Source organism: Papio anubis, chromosome 9 (assembly GCF_008728515.1).
Source record: "Papio anubis isolate 15944 chromosome 9, Panubis1.0, whole genome shotgun sequence".
Lineage (NCBI taxonomy): Eukaryota > Metazoa > Chordata > Mammalia > Primates > Cercopithecidae > Papio > Papio anubis.
The window spans coordinates 25,922,726-25,945,855 of record NC_044984.1 but is presented as its reverse complement, the minus strand read 5'-3'; the positions used below and the strand labels follow the sequence as shown (position 1 = coordinate 25,945,855).

At 36.4% G+C, this 23,130-nt stretch overlaps 1 protein-coding gene across 4 annotated transcripts in view; it reads left to right on the top strand.

Annotated features, from left to right (window-relative positions):
• The window catches only part of LOC116268849 (serine/threonine-protein kinase 38-like), a 79,467-nt gene extending 60,445 nt beyond the window's left edge, over positions 1 to 19,022 (top strand). For all 4 annotated transcript variants that reach the window (XM_031650361.1, XM_031650364.1, XM_031650362.1 and 1 more), the window contains 11 exons: positions 2,113 to 2,235; positions 2,748 to 2,831; positions 6,116 to 6,239; positions 7,732 to 7,886; positions 8,251 to 8,353; positions 8,533 to 8,594; positions 10,576 to 10,693; positions 11,134 to 11,257; positions 12,554 to 12,649; positions 15,218 to 15,309; positions 15,404 to 19,022. In XM_031650361.1, the coding sequence (XP_031506221.1) occupies positions 2,113 to 2,235; positions 2,748 to 2,831; positions 6,116 to 6,239; positions 7,732 to 7,886; positions 8,251 to 8,353; positions 8,533 to 8,594; positions 10,576 to 10,693; positions 11,134 to 11,257; positions 12,554 to 12,649; positions 15,218 to 15,309; positions 15,404 to 15,531 (1,209 nt within the window). In that variant the 3' untranslated portion in view covers positions 15,532 to 19,022. The remainder of the gene's footprint in view (positions 1 to 2,112; positions 2,236 to 2,747; positions 2,832 to 6,115; positions 6,240 to 7,731; positions 7,887 to 8,250; positions 8,354 to 8,532; positions 8,595 to 10,575; positions 10,694 to 11,133; positions 11,258 to 12,553; positions 12,650 to 15,217; positions 15,310 to 15,403) is intronic.
• The last annotated feature ends 4,108 nt before the right edge of the window (positions 19,023 to 23,130 follow it).

Below are 23,130 nucleotides of genomic sequence, written 5' to 3'. Positions count from 1 at the left end.
GCATTATACAAACTAGTAGACAATTTATGAAACTGTGTATAGTGAGGTCATCTTTTCCATTCAGATTAGGCAGGATTTCTGCAACTATATCCAACTGTACTGTTTTATAATCTATAAAGGGAGAGATTCAAAATATCTTTCAAAATTCTTATACTTATTTATGTAATTTTAAAAAAGCCCTCCTTAGCACTTCTTTAAAGGACATGACACTATAGCGCCGCCAAGTGGCCTTTTAAAAATTAGTCTTAAAATTTTAAATCAGATACTTTTTGGAGCTATCTTTTGTTTTACTAGTAATTTATTTTATTATTCAAAAGGTATTTTTGAATACCTATGTGCAAAAAAAGGTATTCGTTATTGCATTTATGTAAAAAGCAGCAAAAAATAGTCTTCACTGTTGTTTTAGGCCACATTTGTTTTCTTAATTATATCAATGTAATTTTAGCTCCGTTAAAATATTTAAGTAGCTTCCCTTAAAGATGTTGTTATTTCAGGATATACATATATACACACATACACACACACACACACACGCATATATATTTTTGAGACGGAGTTTCGCTCTTGTCACCCAGGCTGGAGTGCAACAGTGGGATCTTGGCTCACCGCAACCTCCGCCCCCCGGGTTCAAGCGATTCTCCTGCCTCAGCCTCCTGAATACAGTTGCATGCCACCACGCCCTGCTGATTTTTGTATTTTTAGTAGAGACAGGGTTTCACCATGTTGGCCAGGATGGTCTCCATCTCCTGACCTGGTGATCCACCCACCTCAGCCTCCCAAAGTCCTGGGATTACAATAAGGCGCGAGCCACCGTGCCGGGCTTATTGCCTCACTTCTTAATGAAAAAAATTATATTTCATTGTTGCTTGCTTACTTTTTCCATAGTACTATTGTATTTTATACTCAATATCAGATGTGGAAAAAGACATTAAAGACATTTAAAAAAGACATTAGGCAAAGCCTGTTAATTTATGTGCTTGATTTTTATCTTCATTACTGTCGTAATTTACCCATTGGTGTGCCTTAGTGTATAACTTCATTTAGCTGTTTGAAGACATTTCTTGATTTTATCTTCTTAGATGAACTTTGTTAGAAGTGTCAGAATTCCATTGCATCGATAATACATGTTTACATACATATTTCTAATTAATAGTTCACCTAACCCTTTTAAAAACAGATATACACAGGAGTAGGGAGAGGCTATGCCATGAGCTGCATTTAGAAGCAGTGTTTCTAAGCTGTTACTGTCATTTTGACTTGTCTGTCCCTCCGAACTGAACCACTAACAGCTTGACAGGATTCAGTTGAAGATGAACAGGAGTTAAATTTTTTCACGGATACTGTTTCTTTTCCACTTAGTGTTTCCTCTACGAGGAGCTAACTGTGTCAAAAAACAGAATTTTGATTGGTGAGGGGGGAAAAATGAAGTTTGGATTAATAAAATAAATGCCTGTTCGAAATGTAACCTTCAGGTATTTCACAGTGTTGCTTATTAATGGAAGTTATTTTTTGTGGCCTTTGTAGAATCAGTTATAAAATTACCGACTTGGATATTTTAATGACTTCTTCTTGTAATTGTTTTTGCAATTTTATATTTTCAGGAAGTTGTATGCCAGTTCTCAAGCAGTTAATTAAAATTTGCCCAAGAGTAAATTCTATCACAAGTAAATCTCTTTGGAAACACTACGATTATGTTGTTACTTCATTGTCACAAGTCTCAGTAGTTGTGAAAGAGCAACCTTGGAAGTTAAGGGATTGAAGCAAAGCAGATTTCCTGACAGAATAAAAATCAGTATCCGAATACTATTCAAATTTCCTAACACTTAATTTTTATTTATGGAATTAAGTTACCATATAGATGAAAGAATAAGTTATACATATATATAGACAAATATGATGGACTAGATAACATATTTAACGGCGTCCACTTCAAGAGTAAAGATTTATCAATTGTTAAAAATTTTTAAAATTTTCCTTAAAATGTTTTAGCCTAATAGTATATTACATGTTAGTGCTATCATTTATTTTTATGTGCATCTTTTAATACTAGAAGCTCCTTCAAAAAAACCTGATTATAAAATCATCCTTTTAAATTGTCTTTTTTTTAAATAGAAAAAGTTACGTCGATCACAACACGCTCGCAAAGAAACAGAGTTCTTACGGCTCAAAAGGACCAGACTTGGCTTGGATGACTTTGAGTCTCTGAAAGTTATAGGAAGAGGAGCTTTTGGAGAGGTGTGCTTCTTTTTAAAAGTCATTACTGCTACAAATATGTATCTTAAGATAATTTAAAATGTGTGTTAAAATATTAACACACATTTTAATGTAATGTGTGTTACATTACACATTACATTAATGTGTAATCCCAACACTTTGGGAGGCTGAGGTGGGTGGATCACCTGAGGTCAGGAGTTTGAGGCCGGCCTGGCCAGTGAAACCCTGTCTCTACTGAAAATACAAAAATTACTTAGGCGTGGTGGCGGGTGCCTGTAATCCCAGCTACTTGGGAGGCTGAGGCAGGAGAATCACTTGAACCCAGGAGGCGGAAGTTGCAGTGAGCTGAGATCCCACCATTGCACTCCATCCTGGGCGACATGAGTGAAACTCCGTCTCAAAAAATATATATATATATTTCTTGAAATGCCAACACTGGCAAATTCCTGCTTTCTTTAAGGGAAGCTGCTTTTCATTACTGAACAAATAGTAGTGACTATGTAACATTTATAATATATGTTTTTATATTTTAGGTGCGGTTGGTCCAGAAGAAAGATACAGGCCATATCTATGCAATGAAGATATTGAGAAAGGCTGATATGCTTGAAAAAGAGCAGGTATGAGTTCTTTAACACATGTAATATAAAGGAGCATCCACTGACGAGGTGTTAAGAGTGTTTATATTAGAATTTTTAAGAAGCAATTTACACATCTTACTACATAAGTTATTAACTTTTTGGTAGCCTGTTTTAGTGTTTCTCAATTCTTTTAAGGTTTCTTCCAAGTTTAAAATCTATGTATTAGTCTGCTTAGACTTCCATAACAGAACACAACAGGCTGATTAGCTTAAACAACAGAAACTTATTTTCTCACAGTTTTGGAGGCTACAAGTCAAAAATGAAAGTTCGGGCAGGTTTTGGTTTCTGGTGAGGCCTCTCTTCCTGGCTTGCAGATGGCCACCTTTCACTAAGTTTTCACATGGCCTTTCCTTGGTGTGTGCGGGGACACACACTCCTGTGAGAACTCTCTGGTGTCTCTTCTTATAAGGACACTAATTCCACCCTTATGACCTCATTTAACCTTAATTAATTCCCTAAGGGTCCATCTCCAAATACAGGCTTAATGGAGATTAAAGCTTTACTCTGTGAATTTTGTAGATGCATGAACATTCAGTCCGTACCTTCTGAAATACCTTCTTTTCTGACTACAGTGAAAATAAAGGACAGTTCTTGGCTCCCAGAATCCCTATCACATATCAGATAATCAAAACTAGTCTCCTGGAAATTTGCTGATTTTACATATTTCTAAAATCTGTAACTTTATAAATATTCTGGGCTCTCTCCATGTTTCCTGTGCCTTAATGCAGTTACAGGGGGTGTCTTCGAGTAAAGGAGTGATGGCTTTTTGAAGATTTAAGGAGGGAAATTGTGAAATGGTCATTTTCAGGTGTGGGAGAGCAGACCTGCTAAAGAAATGCAATTGAAGGCTCATTGAGATTTGCAGTCCTGAATTTAAAGTGAAACCCATTGGCATAGTTGGGTGATTTTTCACCGTAGTTTCAGTTAGGGTAGGAAGGTAATAGGAACTATCTGGAGACAGGGTTATAGGGGATTTTGTTGATGACAGGCTATGATTCTCCAGAGGGAAGAGGTTTGGAAGGCAAGGAAGGTTGAGATATGAGTTGGATTAGAGAACTGTAGATAATGATGGGAATAAGGATGTGGGTAAAGATGCATAGGCTCAGAGACAAGGAGGTCAACAGGAATCTAACTTAGCCATAATGGGATTAGTCCTACTAGGGTATAATAGGAAGGACAGAAGGAAGCAGTTAGTTCCAGCTGTAGTGTAGATACCAGCTACATGTGGCTGCTGGACACAAATTGAGATATCTAGCAAATAAGACTTGGTGCAAAAAAAAAAAAACCCATAAAATATTTCTATGATTTTTATATTGATTACATACTGAAGTGATAATATTTGGATATATTAGGTTATATAAACTATATTATTAAAAATAATTTCACTCTGTATGTGGCTTCTAGAAAATTAAAAAATTACATATATGACTTGCGTTACATCTGTACTGGACAACCCTTGGTCTAGAATATTTTGTGGGAAGTTAAGGAGCCTCTGGACCACTGCTCTTTCCTGTGGGGAGGTGGGGGGCGGAAATCTCACTGTAGCCCAACGTTTACTTGCTTTTGCATTTTGGGGTTTTTACCCCTGTATAAATTAATTTGCATTTGTTACCACTGAATTTTGTCTTAGAAAGCTTTTTTCTACTTAGTTCTAATACAGCAGTATTTTAACTTTTATCACATTTATTTTAATGCAAACCACCCCCGCAAAATTAAGTAGCAACTGATCTCCCCACTATTGTTGTACCAGATTACCACAGGTCATACTTTCCAACCTTTGCATCCTGTTTTGGAAAGAGATCCTGTAATTTGGCTTTAAACCATTTAACAATAATCAAGTCATATTTATGTTGTAGCTGTTTTCCTTACACACCAGATGCAACACCAAAGTTTAGGGCTTTTCCTTACCACCTTAAATTGCTTCATGAAAGGTAATAGTGAGGCACTCTTGCTACCACTTTTCACTTAATGAAACAGATCCACAGAAATTATAAAGTATTTTCATGCCAGAAAACAAGTTCTTACTCCTCAACTCTTATGCTTTGATCTCAGAATATTTACTGCGCTAGGAGTAATTCCAAATATGACACTTTAAGCAGATCATATTTTATTATCATAAAACGGTTTACAAATGTATGTTCTCATGTGCTTTGGACCAGAGTTTATAATGTTTCACAGTGAAAATAGCAAAAGTATAAATCAGATCTTATTATTAACCTTTGGAAAAAGTGTGTAAATATATTAATGCAAAAGCTTCTGCAAACTGACCAGTTATACCAACCCCATAAATTATCCAGTTTATAAAATTTTCTAGTCTATAACATTTTCACATAATAGTATCTCTAGTAATTATGTGTCCGAGAAATCAGTGGCAAAATCCCCAAAAGTTACACGAATTTGCTGTAGCTAACATTTATAGATACGATAGAGGTTTTATGTTATAATACTAAATATAATATAAAGTTACTATAATTGTCACTATTTCTTAAAAAAACACCAAATAATGATCAAGCTGGGACCTTTAACAATTAAAAATAGTGTGCTATTTTTTGCCAACCTTGGCTTTGCTATACCAATTTACAGGGCATTGCTTACTCCTTTTTTTTTTTTTTTTTTTTGAGATGGAGTCTCATTCTATCACCAGGCTGGAGTGCAGTGACACGATCTCAGCTCACTGCATCCTCTGCCTACCAGGTTCAAGTGATTCTCCTGCCTCAGCCTCCCGAGTAGCTGGGACTACAGGCGCGTGCCACCACGCCCGGCTAATTTTTTGTATTTTTAGTAGAGACGGGGTTTCATCATTTTAGCCAGGATGGTCTCGATCTCTTGACCTCGTGATCCGCCCGCCTTGGCCTCCCAAGTGCTGGGATTACAGGCGTGAGCCGCTGTGCCCAGCCCAGCTTACTACTTTTAACTTTAAAAGTCACACTATGACCTTTACATGACAAAGCCAGGATCCTAGGCTGAGTAGAGATTCTGGTTAAAAAGTTGTTAGAATGATTCTTGCTCTACCTCAGAGGCCTTAGCCTCACATAATATACCTGTGGACCTCACCTTTTTAGACCTAAAGATATAAGCTAAAATAAACTATTTCTTGAGGTTCTCCATATTTGATGAGAATATGATCATTCATATATGTATCAAATCTTCTGAAATTCCATCTTTTCTTCATTAACTGTTATGGATGGATAAGTGTAAGAGATGAGTTTGACAAATGTGTGATGTGCTTACGATTATTTTTTTTCAAAAATATATTCATCTAGGTGGCCCATATCCGAGCAGAAAGAGATATTTTGGTAGAAGCAGATGGTGCCTGGGTGGTGAAGATGTTTTACAGTTTTCAGGATAAGAGGAATCTTTATCTAATCATGGAATTTCTCCCTGGAGGTAAAAGGAAACACTGTATCAATGACAGACTGATACAAGCACATCTTTATATGCAATAATAATTTTATTGGTGAGGTTTACTTTTATATTCCTTGCTCTGAGGCTTTACAGTGTCATAGTTTAAAAATATTTACTACCATATTGATGCTCATTTTTACCACAAACAGATTGTTTTAAAGGAATGATAAAGTTAGCACATTTTCAATATGACCGTTCTGGGTTCACTGATTGTTAGTGAAATTATGTTAGTTTATTTTGTGTTGTTACAAAAAAAATACCTGAGACTGTGTAATTTATAAAGAAAACAGGTTTAATCATTGCTCAGCAAAGAGGGCAAGGGGAAAAGAATGGCAATGGAGGGCAAAGAATACTTGCTTTTTTGTTTGTTTTGTTTTGTTTTTAATTTTTATTTTTTGAGATGAAGTCTCGCTCTGTTGCCTAGGCTGGAGTGCAGTGGTATGATTTTGGCGCACTGCAACCTCTGCCTCCCTGGTTCAAGCGACTCTCCTGCCTCAGCCTCCTGAGTAGCTGGGATTACAGGCGCCTGCCACCATGCCCAGCTAATTTTTTTGTATTTAGTCGAGACGAGGTTTCACCATATTGGCCAGGCTGGTCTCAAACTCCTGACCTCAAGTGATCCACCCACCTCAGCCTTCCAAAGTGTTGGGAATACAGGTGTGAGCCACTGCCCCCACCCCCCTATTTTTTTTTAAGCCTCAAAAAACATATGAAAAAAATGTAATCAGTTGTCAATTCTGTGTTGTAAGTGCACCAGTGTTTACAACAGTTAAAACTGTTAAAACTTTTAAAATTCCTTGAAAATAAAAGAATGTCTGCAGGTGCCTTTTTTTTAGTGGGATAATGTCCCACTAAACTCCAAAAGAATATATTTGGTTTCCAGGCGCACTATTCTGATTTTTTTGCAGTTTGACATTTTCCTTAGCAGTTAGTTGAGTGGTATATATTATTTCATTATCAGCTCTTTCGTGATTTGATTTCACATGGCGTCTGCCTTAAAACCATTAAAAGTCATGAAATTTCTGCTTATGCAATGGCACTTTTATTTGGCCCAAGATATGGTTAGAAATATACTGGGTAGATCATAAAATGCAAACTCAGGAAAGCTAGCTGGGCATGGTGGCTCATGCCTGTAATCCCAGTACTTTGGGATGCTGAGGCAGGCAGATAGCTTGAAACCAGGAGTTTGAGACCAACCTGGCCAACATGGCAAAACCCCGTCTGTACTAAAAATACAAAAATTAGCTGGGTGTCGTGGCACACACCTGTAATCCCAGCTACCTGGGTGGCTGAGGCACGAAAACTGTTTGAACCCAAGAGGTGGAGGTTGCAGTGAGCCATGATCACACCACTGCACTCCAACCTGGGCAACAGAGTGAGACTGTCTCAAAAAAAAAAATCAAGAAAGCTTTTACAAGGTATTCCACCTTTGAGACATTTTCAATAATAATATATTTGACTTCCCTTTATTTAGGTGACATGATGACATTGCTAATGAAGAAAGACACCTTGACAGAAGAGGAGACACAGTTCTACATTTCAGAGACTGTTCTAGCAATAGATGCGATCCACCAGTTGGGTTTCATCCATCGGGATATTAAGCCAGACAACCTTTTATTGGATGCCAAGGCATGTGAATAAACTGGTGAATTACTAGGCTGTTGATTATTTTTTTAGAGCAGTAGAGCTGATTTCGTGAGTGGATATCAGCAACTGCAATTTAGAATATTGCTAAACAACATTATTTTGTATGATAAGGTACTAGGAGACAACTTGAGAATGAAATGACAACAGGGAATATGGCTCTCTTTTTATCTCCCTCCATTTTCTACTTTTAAAAATCATCATCATCAGATACTTATAATTTTACATTTTACTTGTATAAATCCCAAGCTAAGAATTGTTATAACAATTGGCATTTAACAGAGGAGTTTATAACAAGGCTTTTTGTTTTCAAAGTTAATATAATCTAATTTTACTGGATTTTTTTTAGGGTCATGTAAAATTATCTGATTTTGGTTTGTGTACGGGATTAAAGAAAGCTCACAGGACTGAATTTTATAGAAATCTCACACACAACCCACCAAGTGACTTCTGTAAGTTTGGTTTTGTTTGTTTGTTTTGTTTTTCCCCTGGTTAAGATACTGTAGAGAACGGAAGGTTCTTTCCCTTTCCCCACTCCTTAATCCACTGTGTTTTAGATGTATATGTGTGATTTTGTTTTTGTGGAGAGCATTTTTCTCTCGTGATTACAATTCCATATTGTTGAAATTAGCATTTCAGAACATGAACTCAAAGAGGAAAGCAGAAACTTGGAAGAAGAACAGGAGACAACTGGTGAGTCAACCAGTTTTTAAGAAAGAATTTTGTGCCTTGGTTCTAAAATCTTAACTGGTTTTAACTTGATTATTTGTATCTTTATAATAATTAGTATTCACTTCGTAACAATGATAGCGCTTGTTTTGGAATCACACGGTTTTCTTAGTTTCTCTGTTAAGTTTCCTTGCCTGTAAAGCAAAGTGTTGGTTTTTACTTTATAACTTTAGAGTACTTGACTGAGCATACCTATGAGTAAGCTGTTTACTAGTAATTAGCACTTTAAATAAAACTCACTGAGGTGAATGCAACTGTAATGAATGCCTTGTGATTTCCATTTTTCATACCTGTGTTATATAAATCCTGATACAACAAATATCAATCAGCAAGTAAAGTGGTTGTGAGTTTCTAAGAACTTCTTTATAGACAAAGTAAACAGGAAGTTTGGGATGTAAACAGTGTTACAATAAAACAGATAAAATTTGAAAAAGCTGGCTTTGCCACAGATAAATTTAATTACCCCTTTAATATAGAATTACATGATTTTTCACCCTATACTATTTCCTCTCTGTAACTGAGCAGATAGAATAATTGCTTCCCCTTCCTCCTCTTTCCCTTTGTCCTGTTAACATGGTCCATGAACTGTCTACAGGTTAAGAATGTGCCTTTGGATTTTGTTTTCCTCGTTTCTTATAAAATGCCTGGCACATACAGACACTCTATAAATATTTGTTCAACCAACTGATGAAAGGAAAACTCACCATTCCCTTAGGAAAGTCAATAGACTGAAAAATAACAGGCTAATACCCTCTAAAACCAAATAAAATGACCTTTGCATTATTGAGTTTATATCATTAACCTAAGTGACTGCAAACTTCCTATGCTTGTAAAAACATTTCAGTATTTTAAAATGTATTCAGTTACACATTAAGGAGAGACGCTTTGTTTTACTTTTAAAATGTGTCAGTTTTAGATTAGGTTTTGCGATTGAGAATAATTGCAATATTCCCTATTTTTAAAGGGGAAAAACTGAATACTGCTTAAAATTATGGTGGGGGAATTCTGTACCCCCCCATTTACAAAATATTCATAGGTGATTACTCAGGTATGTGTTTTATTATTCTCATGGCCAGTAGTTGCCAAGCCTTAGATCAAGTGTTTCCCAAGGGAGAAGTAGAGAGGACTCAGTGTTTGAGGCAGGAAATTTCTTTAGCACTTGGATCCCCTGCCCTCTAAATGCCAGTCATGTCACTGAGATGACAAAATCTGCAGTCATACATTTTGCCATGGCTCCAAGAGTACTATCCCTAGTTGACAATTACTGCCTTGTAGAAATCACTTTTGTAAGATTTTATATGAATTAAGAATTAAAAACTGCATAGCTTCCTAATAGATAAGCAGTACCCTGGAACTACATTTATAATGAAAATACCTCATGCTTATTTTTATAGTTGGTAGTGTACAAAACACATCCGTTTATCATTTCATCTTCCTATCAACTCTATTAAGGCAGGTATTATTATTCCAGTTTTATGTAAGCAGAAGCTGAGCCTCAGAGAAATTAAATAATTTGCCCAAGAACACATTAGTAGTGAGTGGGGAAGCCAGGTCTTCTAGGTTCAACTTTTTCATTCTTTTTGAAATAGACTGAAGGCTATATATAAAAAAAACTTCATTGAGCTTCTTGTGGGGGCAGAAATAATATATTCTTTTAAAATGCCTGGCACATATGGACACTCTATAAATATTTGTTCAACCAAGTGGGGAAAGGAAAACTAATTCAGCATTCCCTCAGGAAAGTCAACAGACTGAAAAATAATAGGCTATAACATATTATCTGACTCACTACCTACCACTAAGCCTTGCACATGATTAACATGCAAAATAAATATAAGTGAAAATTTAACTCCTCTATATATTGCTTTTTCTAGTACTAAGCCATCCTCAGATAGATAGTTTTTAAATGTTAAGAATGCTGGTTTGACAAGCTGCTCCTTTGTAGGCATATTCCACAGTTGGGACACCAGATTACATTGCTCCAGAAGTATTCATGCAGACTGGTTACAACAAATTGTGTGACTGGTGGTCTTTGGGAGTGATTATGTATGAAATGCTAATAGGTATGTTTTATCATTCATTTATGTACAAAACATGTATATTTCCTTGAGTGCCACTGTTTGAATATATTACAGATATCATTGACTAAAATATTTGAGGTGTTTTAAACTTAATTCTGATGTTCCCCCAATGTTAAATACATACTGATCAATACCAGTGAGCTCTCCAGGGATCCTGTTTCAGGAAGGTGGGTATTTAACCCAGACTCCCACGTATAAAAGTGGTTATCTTCATAGCTTTTCAGGTAAAAGGGGAGGCAGCGCTTTAAATCCTTTATTTTATTGACTTTATTAGCAATGTTATTGTAAATTGATGAATGGTGGCATTTTTGACTATTAAATAGGCACTCAGGGTTGTTTGGTTTCTTGTAGCACATGTTTGGTGGGTATAACTTCACTGATCACAAAGCTGATGAAATGTTTTTTATTTATTTGATACCTAGGATATCCACCTTTCTGCTCTGAAACACCTCAAGAAACATACAGAAAAGTGATGAACTGGAAAGAAACTCTGGTATTTCCTCCAGAGGTACCTATATCTGAGAAAGCCAAGGACTTAATTCTCAGGTTAGTGGTTAAATTCCTAGAGGAGTTCACAGTGTCTTAAAATTTCCTAAGAACCTAAAAGACTCATTTCACTTTTGTGGGGGAAGAGGGGATGTATACACTGATGTATACAGTCAAAGAGATCAATAAAGGTGTTTTTAAAAATGTAAACTCTTAAAAGGAAGTATGTGGAAAAAAAATTAGGAATTAAAAAGAGGGAGGAGGTCTTGTATTGCTTCAGTTACTGATACATATAAAAGCAGGTCACTTCTGTTAGAATGCAATGATCTGATTCCATTAAAGAGAAGAGGGAAAATGTTAATAGCAGATTCCTGTCATGAAAAGTATATATGTGAAATCTTCTAAGCAAAAAATTCCATGTGTTCCTCAACTAATATGAAGTGTTTGGTACTGCTGTGAATGGCTGGAAGGAATATAAATTGGAACAACTTGTGGGAATAGCAGTTGGCAGCATATTATTTTTTTAAAATCCCTAAACTATATATGACCTTTGACCCAGAAGTTCGAGGGATTTCGCTTATGCAGATAAATCAGATATGTATAAAGATTTAAGTACAATATGTTTATCATGGTATTTAATAGTGAAAATTGAAAACTATTTAAATGTTCAACAACAGTGGACTGGCTCAATAGTAGACTGGCTATAATATTTCTATTTGTAAGTTTTAGAAAACAAATTTATTGGCCGGGCACAGGGGCTCACACCTGTAATCCCGGCACTTTGGGAGGCGGAGGTGGGAAGATCATGAGGTCAGGAGATTGAGACCATCCTGGCTAACACAGTGAAATCCCATCTACTAAAAATACAAAAAATTAGCCGGGCGTGGTGGCGGGCGCCTATAGTCCCAGCTACTCGGGAGGCTGAGGCAGGAGAATGGTGTGAACCTGGGAAGTGGGACTTGCAGTGAGCCAAGATCGTGCCACTGCATTGGAGCCTGGGCGGCAGAGTGAGACTCTGTCTCACACACACACAAAAAATTCTTGAAAAATATTTAATGACTTTGGCAAATTTTCTCAGTATATCAAGTGAAAAAAAGTAGACCTAACATAGTAACCATGGTAGCAACATAGTATTTTAAATATTGCAAAAGATTAGATTAGAATATTTACAGTAGTTATCGCTAAATAATGCGCTTACAGATGATTTTTATTTTCTTCCACATTTCCTACAATAAACGTAGTTAACATCAATAAAAGAAAAACATATTGCTTTAAAAAAGAAATATTTGAAGTAATGCAGCTAGAATACTTTAGATGTAACTTTTGTATGATAATTTCTCTGCTTCCATGTTGTAGATTTTGTATTGATTCTGAAAACAGAATTGGAAATAGTGGAGTAGAAGAAATAAAAGGTCATCCCTTTTTTGAAGGTGTCGACTGGGAGCACATAAGGTATGTTCCTAGGCTTTGAATGGGAAAGGTCTGAGTGAAAACAAATTTCTAGAGTTGACAATTAATTTACCTCTGATTCTGCTAGATTAAATACAAAAGTCACATATAATGTCATTGGTGCAGTGTTTTCTGGATTATGTAAGTGAGTGGGACTATTGTGGCTACAGCCCAATGACTCATTTTAGGCTAACATCCACTTTCAGGGAAGAACATTGGGCACCTTTTAAAATTCTTATGTTCATACTCACAGTGAAGGCTGTTAGCACATGAAAGATGTATTTACATTTCACACAGTGACCCCTCATTTTTGTCCTTGCTGTAATATAGCACATAGTGTCTCCTTAATTAATTTATAATAAGGTACCCTCTTTAAACATTGGTTGGGCATTATACAAGTAACTTTTAAGAATTTGCTTACAGTTGTTAATTGTGAGCATTGGCTTTTTTTCAGTTTATGGCCAAACTACCGTCAGTAGGTTTGATCTGTTCTCCACACAGCAGCAGTTTAGAAGCATAAATCTGGCCATGCCACTTTGCTGCATCCTTTTGCACTTGGAATACAGTTAAGAAGCCTTCACTGCTTTCTTAGGACTGCAGGATATAGCGCTTGCCTCATCTGCAGAAGTTGCATCTTGGATGGCCTTTCCTACTCCTCTTCCCACCTCTAAGTTTTGCCATTTGCTATTCATCCTGACTGAAATGCCCTTTCCCTGCTGCCTCTACCCCTACCCTGCCTAGCTGGCTCCTTTGCATCTTCCAAGATAGCTTATGTGTCATTTCCTTGGTATAGCTCTTCACTGGAGAACCTGCTGTGTGCTAGGCATTCTGCCTATTACTATTAACTTATTTTTTTGAGACAGGGTCTTTCACTCTGTCGCCCAGGCTGGAGTGCTGTGGCATGATCATGGCTTACCGCAGCCTTGACCTCCCAGCCTCAAATGATCCCCCCACCTCAGCCCCCCAAGTAGCTGGAACTATAGGCACGTGCCACCACACCCAGCTAATTTTGTTGCTTTTTTTTTTTTTTTTTTTTTTTTTGTAGAGATGGGGTTTCACTATGTTGCCCAATTGCTCAGGCTGGTCTTGAACTCCTGAGCTCAAGCGATCCACCTGCCTTGGCCTCCCAAAGTGCTGGGATTACAGGCGCCCAGCCCACTCTGCCTATTGTAATAATAGCTAATGTTTAAAAATCATTTATTGTGTCCAGCACTGTTTTAAGTACTTTACTTGCATTTCTCATCTTATCTTCATATAAGCTCTATAAAATAGGAACTGTTATTATCCCTGTTTTACAAGTGAGGAAACTAAGGCACAGAGAAGTTATAGTGCCGCAGTGTGGAGGCCTCTTAAACCACTATGCTGTATAATACCATACACACACAACTTAATTCAATAGAACTATGATACCCCCCATTTTACAGTGGGAAGGATGCTTAGAGACTGTCAGTTCTTTTGGTTTTATAAGGTGGGAACAGTCATGGAGCAGGGACTTGGCTGCCTAAGGTCATACTGCTAGTTAATAACAAGGAAGGTCAGCTCTCAGGCCTCCAGGGTTCTTTCCTCTAAACTAGGTTTATTAAAGTAGTATACTAAGTATAAACGAGTTGGAATAATTCAGGTAAAAAATATATATGGTTTTACATAATTTGGTAAACTTAGCACCTAATAAATCCAATAAATATTTGTTGAAAAAACAGAAGCAATAAAAACTGATAGCTTCTTTTGACCATTTCTGTAGTTAAACTTTTTAGCATGATAAGAAGGCATTATCTTGACTGATTTCTTTTTAACTGAGTATCTTTGATTCTCTTAAAATTTATATGACAGAAATTTTTGCATGCAGATTTCATCACAAATATATAGTTCCTTCACTTATGTGCCCCTTATTTTCCCAAATGACATTTTATGGATTGTCTACTAGTAGAATTCTATTCCTAAATCAATTAAGAAGGATCCCGTCCTCATAATATCTCACATACTTTATACAATTATACAATCTTTTAAATAAAACCTCTTCTTTTACTTTTCATTAGCTCATTTTTCCTCTTAAAAAAATAGTATGAGAAAGGCTTGGTACAGAGATATAAAAATGACAAGTAGGTGGGGATGCTTAATGGGTACAAAAAGAAAACAGAATGAATAAGACCTACTACTTAATAGACAAGAGGGTGACTATAGTCAATAATAACTTAATTGTAAATTTAAAAATAACTTAGAATGTAATTGGATTGTTTGTGACTCAAAAGATAAATGCTTGAGGGGATGGACCCCCCATTCTGCATGATGTGCTTATTACCCATTTCATGCCAGTATTAAAACATCTCATGGACCCTATAAATATATATACCTACAACATAACCACAAAAATTAAAAAAAAAATTTAAGTTCTAAGTAAATGAAAACATTTTAATAAAAAATTATACTCAACTATTTTGAACTCCCTTTATTCTCAAATCCACAATAAATTTCCTTGGCTTTTCTAATGTCTATAAAATGGTATGCAGAATTTACAAGTAGAATTATTTGTTGGAAATTGAGAATTCATGCCTACTCCATACCTTTTTATAGGGAAAGGCCAGCAGCAATCCCCATAGAAATCAAAAGCATTGATGATACTTCAAATTTTGATGACTTCCCTGAATCTGATATTTTACAACCAGGTAAGACAATCTATAATGTAACTACCACTATTAAAAGTCTGTGAAGATTATGGCATTTCACTAATGAAATTCCTTTAATGTTTTCTCTTTCTAGTGCCAAATACCACAGAACCGGACTACAAATCCAAAGACTGGGTTTTTCTCAATTATACCTATAAAAGGTTTGAAGGGTTGACTCAACGTGGCTCTATTCCCACCTACATGAAAGCTGGGAAATTATGAATGAAGATAACATTCACCCACAACCAAGAGAACTCAGGTAGCTGCATCACCAGGCTTGCTTGGCGTAGATAACAATACACTGAAATACTCCTGAAGACGGTGGTGCTTATTGACTACAAGAGGAAATTCTACAGGATTAGGATTTCTGAGACTACTATAGGAATTGGTTGGCAGTGCCAGCTGGCTCTTTTTTTTTTAATATTTTATTATTTTTGTTAACTTTATTATACGAAGGTACTGGAATAAAAGGAACGGACATCCCTTTCTAACTGCACTGCCTACATGCGTCTTAAGGTCCATTCTGCCTGTGTGTGCTGTGGCTTTGAACTGTAACACCTCTAATTAATTCAGGAGAAACACATATCATTTAAAGCAACATAGGCTAACCTGTAGGTAACACTGCAGTATTGATGTTTTACTGCAAATCTTATGGGTCTAGATAATCAGTAAAAGCCATCTTCCATAGTTGGTGTTAGAACATTGCCCTATTGGTTTGGACATCTGTAGAATATATATGAAGACATTTCTGTGATGGTTTTAAGAGATTTAAAAAGAAATTCACTGGTTCTTTAAAAAATAGAATTTATCATCAAGTTATTACACAAACTCCACAGTAAGGAGTGACAAGTTTATAATAAGGAAGAGAAAGTTTAACACCTTCACTCAAGCACTCCACTAATATATTTACGTTGCATTCAGAAATACTGATGACCTTTATATACGTAGTCTGTATACTCATAGGGAGATGTACTGTATTATATAACATGTAAAGTTGATTTTCTTGTGACAAGAGGACTTCTTTTTTTAACAAGAGGACATGGCATTATTTTAATTTGATTATGGTGAGTTGAAATTAAGAAATGACCATGAAGGCTGCTTGTAGAATTAGTGTATTTTTATTAAACTATTTTTTTAAATGTCAAACTTCTATCATGTAAATGGACTTGCAGAGAACAAAAAGCTATTTACTTTGGTTTTCTAGAAAGTTGTTACATATCATGGCTGGTTAACTTTTATTTCTTTTGATGAAAATTTTTCCTTTGATAGTACTTGTATTATTGTGCCATTATTTTCTTATGCTCCAAATGTACCAAAGATCTTGAACAGAATGGATGTTCACAACTGAGTAGAATTTTCCTTTCCTGTGGGCGTGGTGTATTCAGACCTGACAGATCTTTGATAGAGGTCAGCTTATTAAAGGGCAATATTGTTCATGTTTAGCTACATCACTGTGGTGAATATAGATGGAATTAAGGAAGTAAATGCAGGCCAGGGGGTTGTGATGAGAGGAGAGAGAATATCAGCATCAAATTCTTTGGGTATCTCCCTAAGAATTAAATAATCTTTTCTAGCTTAATATTTTAATTCTAATTCAAACAACTCTCTGAGGTTTTGGTTTCATTAGTAGTAGCTGAGGAATAATATGCTAGCAAAGAACGGCCTAATGTTTGTCTTAACTGTTAATGGATGAAATTTTTTAAAGATACAACCATGATAACCATTATAAATGATCTGTGATCAAAATCTAACGTGATGAATTATTTGTAGGAATGTCTTCCTATTGGGGAAGGATTGCATAGGAGCATTATGCAAATCTACAAAAGCTTTTATAAATGTTGCTGCTAGGTAGCTCCACAGTGTTTTCAAAAGACCATCCTGCTTCCCCCAACTCTCCCATTTTTGGTTTGTTTCTTTTTAAATATTTGTTGAGTACTTATGTGTTTATCTAACAGTTCACTTCCATTTTTTCTAGTCTAGATTTTTTGAGTATTTAGGGGAGAGAGCTATTAAAAACTCTGTGGATTTCTCAATTTGACTAACTAATTTTTCTAATTATAACTGCCTTTAATTAAATAATATTAACTTTTGCTGAGGTTTATGAGATTTTCTCACCCCACATCACTCCCCTTTTTAAAAAAAGGACTGTTTTGCTAGTGTGGTAATGAATAGGTAAGATATGAAATAATTGCAACATTGTCTAGTTCTAGTATGGTAACTATTCTTGAAATGGTACTGAAAAATACCATTAATTCAAATTGACAGAGATTGATAAAAAGAAACTGATTTACCTAAGTTTACTTTTTAATTGCATAATAGAGCATTTTTTTTGTTTTGAGTTCCCTCATTCTTATTACGAGAAAGAGCTTGCAAATAGTTTTACTTTCTTGGCACTGGAAGGGTAGTTCTGGAAAGCTACTTTGTTGAGAGTCTCATTCTTCCCTGGAGTTAATAGAGTGATTCACAATCTTTGGGGTTTTCTCCTCATCAAAAGCATTTCTTAAGTGCCTATCTAAAAGCAATTAAAGACTGTGTCTGCCCTTTGGAAGCTAAGAATTCATGATGCAAATTAACTAGATAATTTGCAAAGTACCCTTGAGATTGAATTTTCTCTATTATACATTTCCCATACTTCAGGTGAATAATTTAATTTAAATGACAAAACCCTATCTAATCAACTGGGCATAATGACATTTTCTTTAAATTAGACTCTATTTTGAATTAAAAGAGTTTTATTATAAACTGTGTGTTTTTGGTTTTTCTAAGTATATAGAAAGCTTGTATAATTCAGATTTATCGATTTCCTGATTTAATGTAGACTTTGACTTTTTTATTAAAAACCTTTGTATTAAAGCAAGTTATGTTATTTTTCTTTTATGCATTTATTACTAATAGCTTTAAATCTTTAAATGTATTGAAGCATTGTGCTGTCTGAAAATAAGGAATTGCTTATAAACCAGCCACTTCTGAATACAGTATATAGCTGATTTAATAAGCTAGTTAGTGAATGGCAAATAAGTGTGGAGTATTAAAAATGTTCTTTGGTTGGTAAGGCCTAAGATAGGGTTTCATTTATTTCTATACTTTTTCTGTTTTTTAAACACCTGCATATTTTTGTGTAAATCTCTAATTTAAAATATTTTTAAGTACATTTATTTTTGGTGTTTTATTGTATAAAACCTTAGACAATCAATCAGTCAGTCCTTCCTGACAGGAGCAGCAGCTATCTGTCTTTTGCTGATCTACAAATAAATGAATTGAGAATTTAGTCCGTAGAGGTCCCTGGCTACCAAACACATTCTCCTTTGAATTGTTAAAACTCAGAACATTCAAAATAACTGTTTTGCTACAACCATGATTATTTTCCTGCTGTCTTTATTTAAATTTATTCTCTTTAGAAGTGCACTTATTTCTGAAAAATCTGAATGAAACAAATGCTTAGAACAAACATAAATATAAGACACTTGGGACTACTAGAGATATTTTAGATTTTTACGAAAAAAATGTGGGGATATTGCTGCTTTAAAAAGGAATAAAGTAATAAAAATATATCTTAGCTATTTTTTTAAAGCAATATAATTCAGCAATTGTCTAGAAAAGTAATCATCAGGCTACTGAGTTTGGTGTTCAGTTACTGAGTTTCAAAAATGTTTTGGTGGCATGAAGACTTTTTCATTGAAGGTAAGATAAGAATAAAAACTATGTTTACAAAATTTCTGTTGGTGAGGTTTTTTGGTTTTATTTTTTAGTTTTGAGATAGGTGTTACCCAAAACTCAAGAAAGACTATTTAGTTAATGTAAATTACTGACTTTTACACTTGAAAATCACATCAAGAACAAAATATTTGAAGTTTATATTTAAAATCTCCATTCAAATCTGTAGCTAAAAACATATAGGCTATACAAATTGTGCTATACTTTTAGGTACTTATTGGATGTATAGCTTATATACAACTACCCAACTTGGTCAAAACCAATTAGCAAGCACTAAGTTGAAAATGCCTCAAAATAGCATAGGACTATGTGGCCCAGGTTCCACTACCTCCTGTTCTGTGGAAGACACTGACAATCATCATGACTTTTTCCACTGAGCCTCGAGGGAGCCACTGGGAATCCCATTCAGCCTCATTGTTCTCCAGCTGTTCCCTGACATACATCATTTCAATAATGCCACTGTAAGACACAACAGTGAAAACACCGAATGTTAAAATTTGGGCATTACAGTAAACTTGGAGACTCTAAATTCATCTTTCAAAAACATCTAGTGATACAAAGAACTTATATTTGTACACAAAATGCCTCCACTTGTTTTTTTACAACTACTCTGTAATTACATAATTACTATCATTTTATAGATGATGAACATGAGGCTGAGTGATTGTGACTTGCCTAAAACACAAGTAATAAATTGCCCTTGAACCCAAGTCCAGTGTTCCCTACTCCTCCAAATCATAGAGTGAGCTTCACTGACAAATTAACTCATATGCTTCTGGGATCTCAGGAGTATACATGGAATGATAGGGCCAGAGTTATTACTTTGCATGCTTTTGACCACAAGTGACAGAAAACACAAGTAAAAATGGCTTCAATGATAAAGTAAGTGAGTATCTTCTGTAACACTAAGACACAAGATAGCTTCTAGAGTAGTCATTTTAGCATCGCAGAAACATCAAGGAATCCAAGAGCAGTGGCATGCACCTGTAGTCCCAGCTACTCAGGAGGCTGAGGCAGGAGGATCCCTTGAGGCCAGCCTGGGCAACCATAGCAAGACCCTGTTTTCCATTTCTCTACTTTGTCATGACAAGGGTGTTGGCTTTGTTCTTGGTCTTGTTTTCTCAGAGAAGCTAGATGACTACAGAGACTCTAAGCATCAAATCCTTACACAACATGTAAGGCCTTAAAAAGAGAAATACTTCTGCATATCCACTTTTTTTATTTTTTAAACAGAGTCTCACTCTGTTGCCCAGGCTGGAGTGCAGTGGTGCGATCTTGGCTCACTGCAACCTCCGCCTCCTGAGTTCAAGTGATTCTCTTGCCTCAGCCTCCCAAGAAACTGGGACTACAGGTGTGCACCATCACGCCCAGCTAATTTTAGTGGTTTTTTTTTTAAATTTATTTTTATTTTTATTTATTAATTTATTTATTCTTTAAGTAGAGACAGGGTTTCACCATGTTGGCCAGGCTGGTCTCGAACTCCTGACTTCAGGTGATCCACCTCCCTCGGCCTCCCAAAGTGCTGGGATTATAGGTGTGAGCCACCGTGTCCGGCCTTGCATCTCCACTTTTTAAGAGCAAGGAAAATCTTTTCCAGAAGCATTCTAAGCAAAGTAACCCTTACCTTTTATTGTCCATGACTGTGCCATCCATATAGTCCTAAACCAGTACCTGATGGGCAATTGATTTAAAACTAGTCAAGCATCATGTCCCTTCTACTGGGATGAGGCTAACCTAAAGAACATGGCCACATGATACCAGAACCAAATTATGGTGCTTTAGACAACTACAAGGTAATCAAGACGATGCCACACAGGTTTATTGCAATGATTCGTACCTGAAGCCACTGCACCTAGATTGTGGTGTTGGATCTGCTATTGCCTACATTGGAACTGAAGGTTGGTCCATTAACATTTTTCACAGAACAGGATTGGGTCTCTGGACATCATACAGCAGGATGGACATCATACAAATAGGCCTTGGTCTTTTTCGTGCTTTTTCCATTCCTCCCAGATACTATTCATCAGAGTAGATAATCTGTTGGTCCATCTCCTCTAGAGCTCGTATCAGAAATAGGCACCCTCATCAACTTATTTCCTCCCAAGATCCAGCCAAGGGTGGGGTGGTCTAATTACTGTTAGCTCAATTGCTTTGTCCAAATTGGGAAGATGATCTCTGGCTAATGAAAATTAAACGTTTCTCAGGTGAGATTGCTAACTACCATCAAGTTACCTGAATTACTTTACCTCCTCATTAAAACATTCATGATCAAACTCCTAAACACAGGAAGACTTTTAAGTGTCTTCCAAAGGGAGAAAATCACGGTAGGAAAGGTGAACTGTCAATACTTACCTTTAGGAAACTGTCAATACTTACCTTTAGGAACTGTCAACACTTACCTTTAGGAAAGGTAAACTGTCAATACTCAGCCTAACATTTTTTTTTTTTGAGATGGGGTCTCACTCTGTCACCTAGGCTGGAGTACAGTGGCATGGTCTCAGCTCACTGCTACCTCCACCTCCCAGGTTCAAGCAATTCTCCTGCCTCAGCGTCCCAAGTAGCTGGGATTACAGGTGCCTGCCACCGTGCCCAGCTAACTTTTCTATCTTTAGTAGAGACGGGATTCCACCATGTTGGCCAGGCTGGTCTCCAACTCCTGACCTCAGTGATGTGCTCGCTCAGCCTCCCAAAGTGCTGGGATTACAGGCGTGAGCCACCGCACCCAGTCTTTTTGTCTTCTTGGGTAAAAAAATCAGGAACAGAACTTGGAGAACCCTATTGTACAATTCTATATAATACCAAGAGGACTGAGGAAGACTTGGGATACCATACCTGCTTTAAGAGTGTTTAAAACCTATAAAAGTAAACATTAGTTGAGTCATTGATGCTTATATACGCACACAAACACATAATCCCTAAGGGAAAAAGAAGTGTAAGTAACTCCACATAAAAAGAGATGTGTGCACAACTATTCCCTCATTCTTGTCCTAAGTTTCGTCCGTCCTTGCAGTTTGCTCAGAATTTTAGTATATTGCTATTCTCTAAGAAATACTGCTTCTCTCCCCACCACTTCCCCACTGTACATACCACACTACAACAACCCAGGCTTAAGAAAATTCACTTTTGACAAGTTAAAGCAGTATTTCCTAGAGTACTCACAGCAACTTTCAAAATCAGCTACAGGGTACATTTGAAATAAGGACTTAGTGTGATTCACCCCAAACCTACTAAATCAGTCTCTGGGGGTGGGTCTAAAATTGTGCACATTCTCATGCACAGTGAATTCTGGGAAACACTAAGCTAACAGAAAAAGAAACTAATACCTGCTCATTGGTTTTTGTGAGAAAATATATATAAAGTAACTGATGCACAGTAGGTAAAATACAGAAGTCAGTGCTTACAACAGTGCATGGCACACAGTAGGCGCTCAATAAATACTTGTGAACAAGTGAATTAAATGACTTTTTGTGGGTGGCCCTGCTTTCCACCTAAGGCCAATCTCAAAATATTTTCACTTTTAATAAAAACCTAAATACGACTCCAAAAGCATTGAGAAAAGGAATGCATCTTTTGCTGAAGTTGTTATTTTCTAAGGAAATAATGTAAGAGGGTTTGCATTACACAGTGAAGTTCCCTAAATACCCCTTTAAGATATCTCAAATTTCCTGGCCCGATGCAGTGACTGATGCCTGTAATCCCAGCACTTTGGGAGGATAAGACAGGCGGATCACATGAGGTCAGGAGTTCGAAACCAGCCTGACCAACATGGTAAAACCCCGTCTCCACTAAAAATACAAAAAATTAGCTGTGTGTAGTGGTACATGCCTGTAATCCCAGTTACTCGGGAGTTCGAGGCATGAGAATCGCTTGAACCCAGGAAGGCAGAGGTCGCAGTGAGCCAAGATCACACCACTGCACTCCAGCCTGAGCGATAGAGTGAGACTCTGTGTAAAAAAAAAAAAAAAAAATTAAAAAAAGATGCAAATTTCCTCTCCTCATGGCAGCTGCCACCATCCCCTTTACCGCCCTACCACCTCTCAGGAGTGCACTGTCCTCCAATTACCTCTCTTCTTTTCTTTAGGCCACACTCAAGCTGATCTTGCCTAT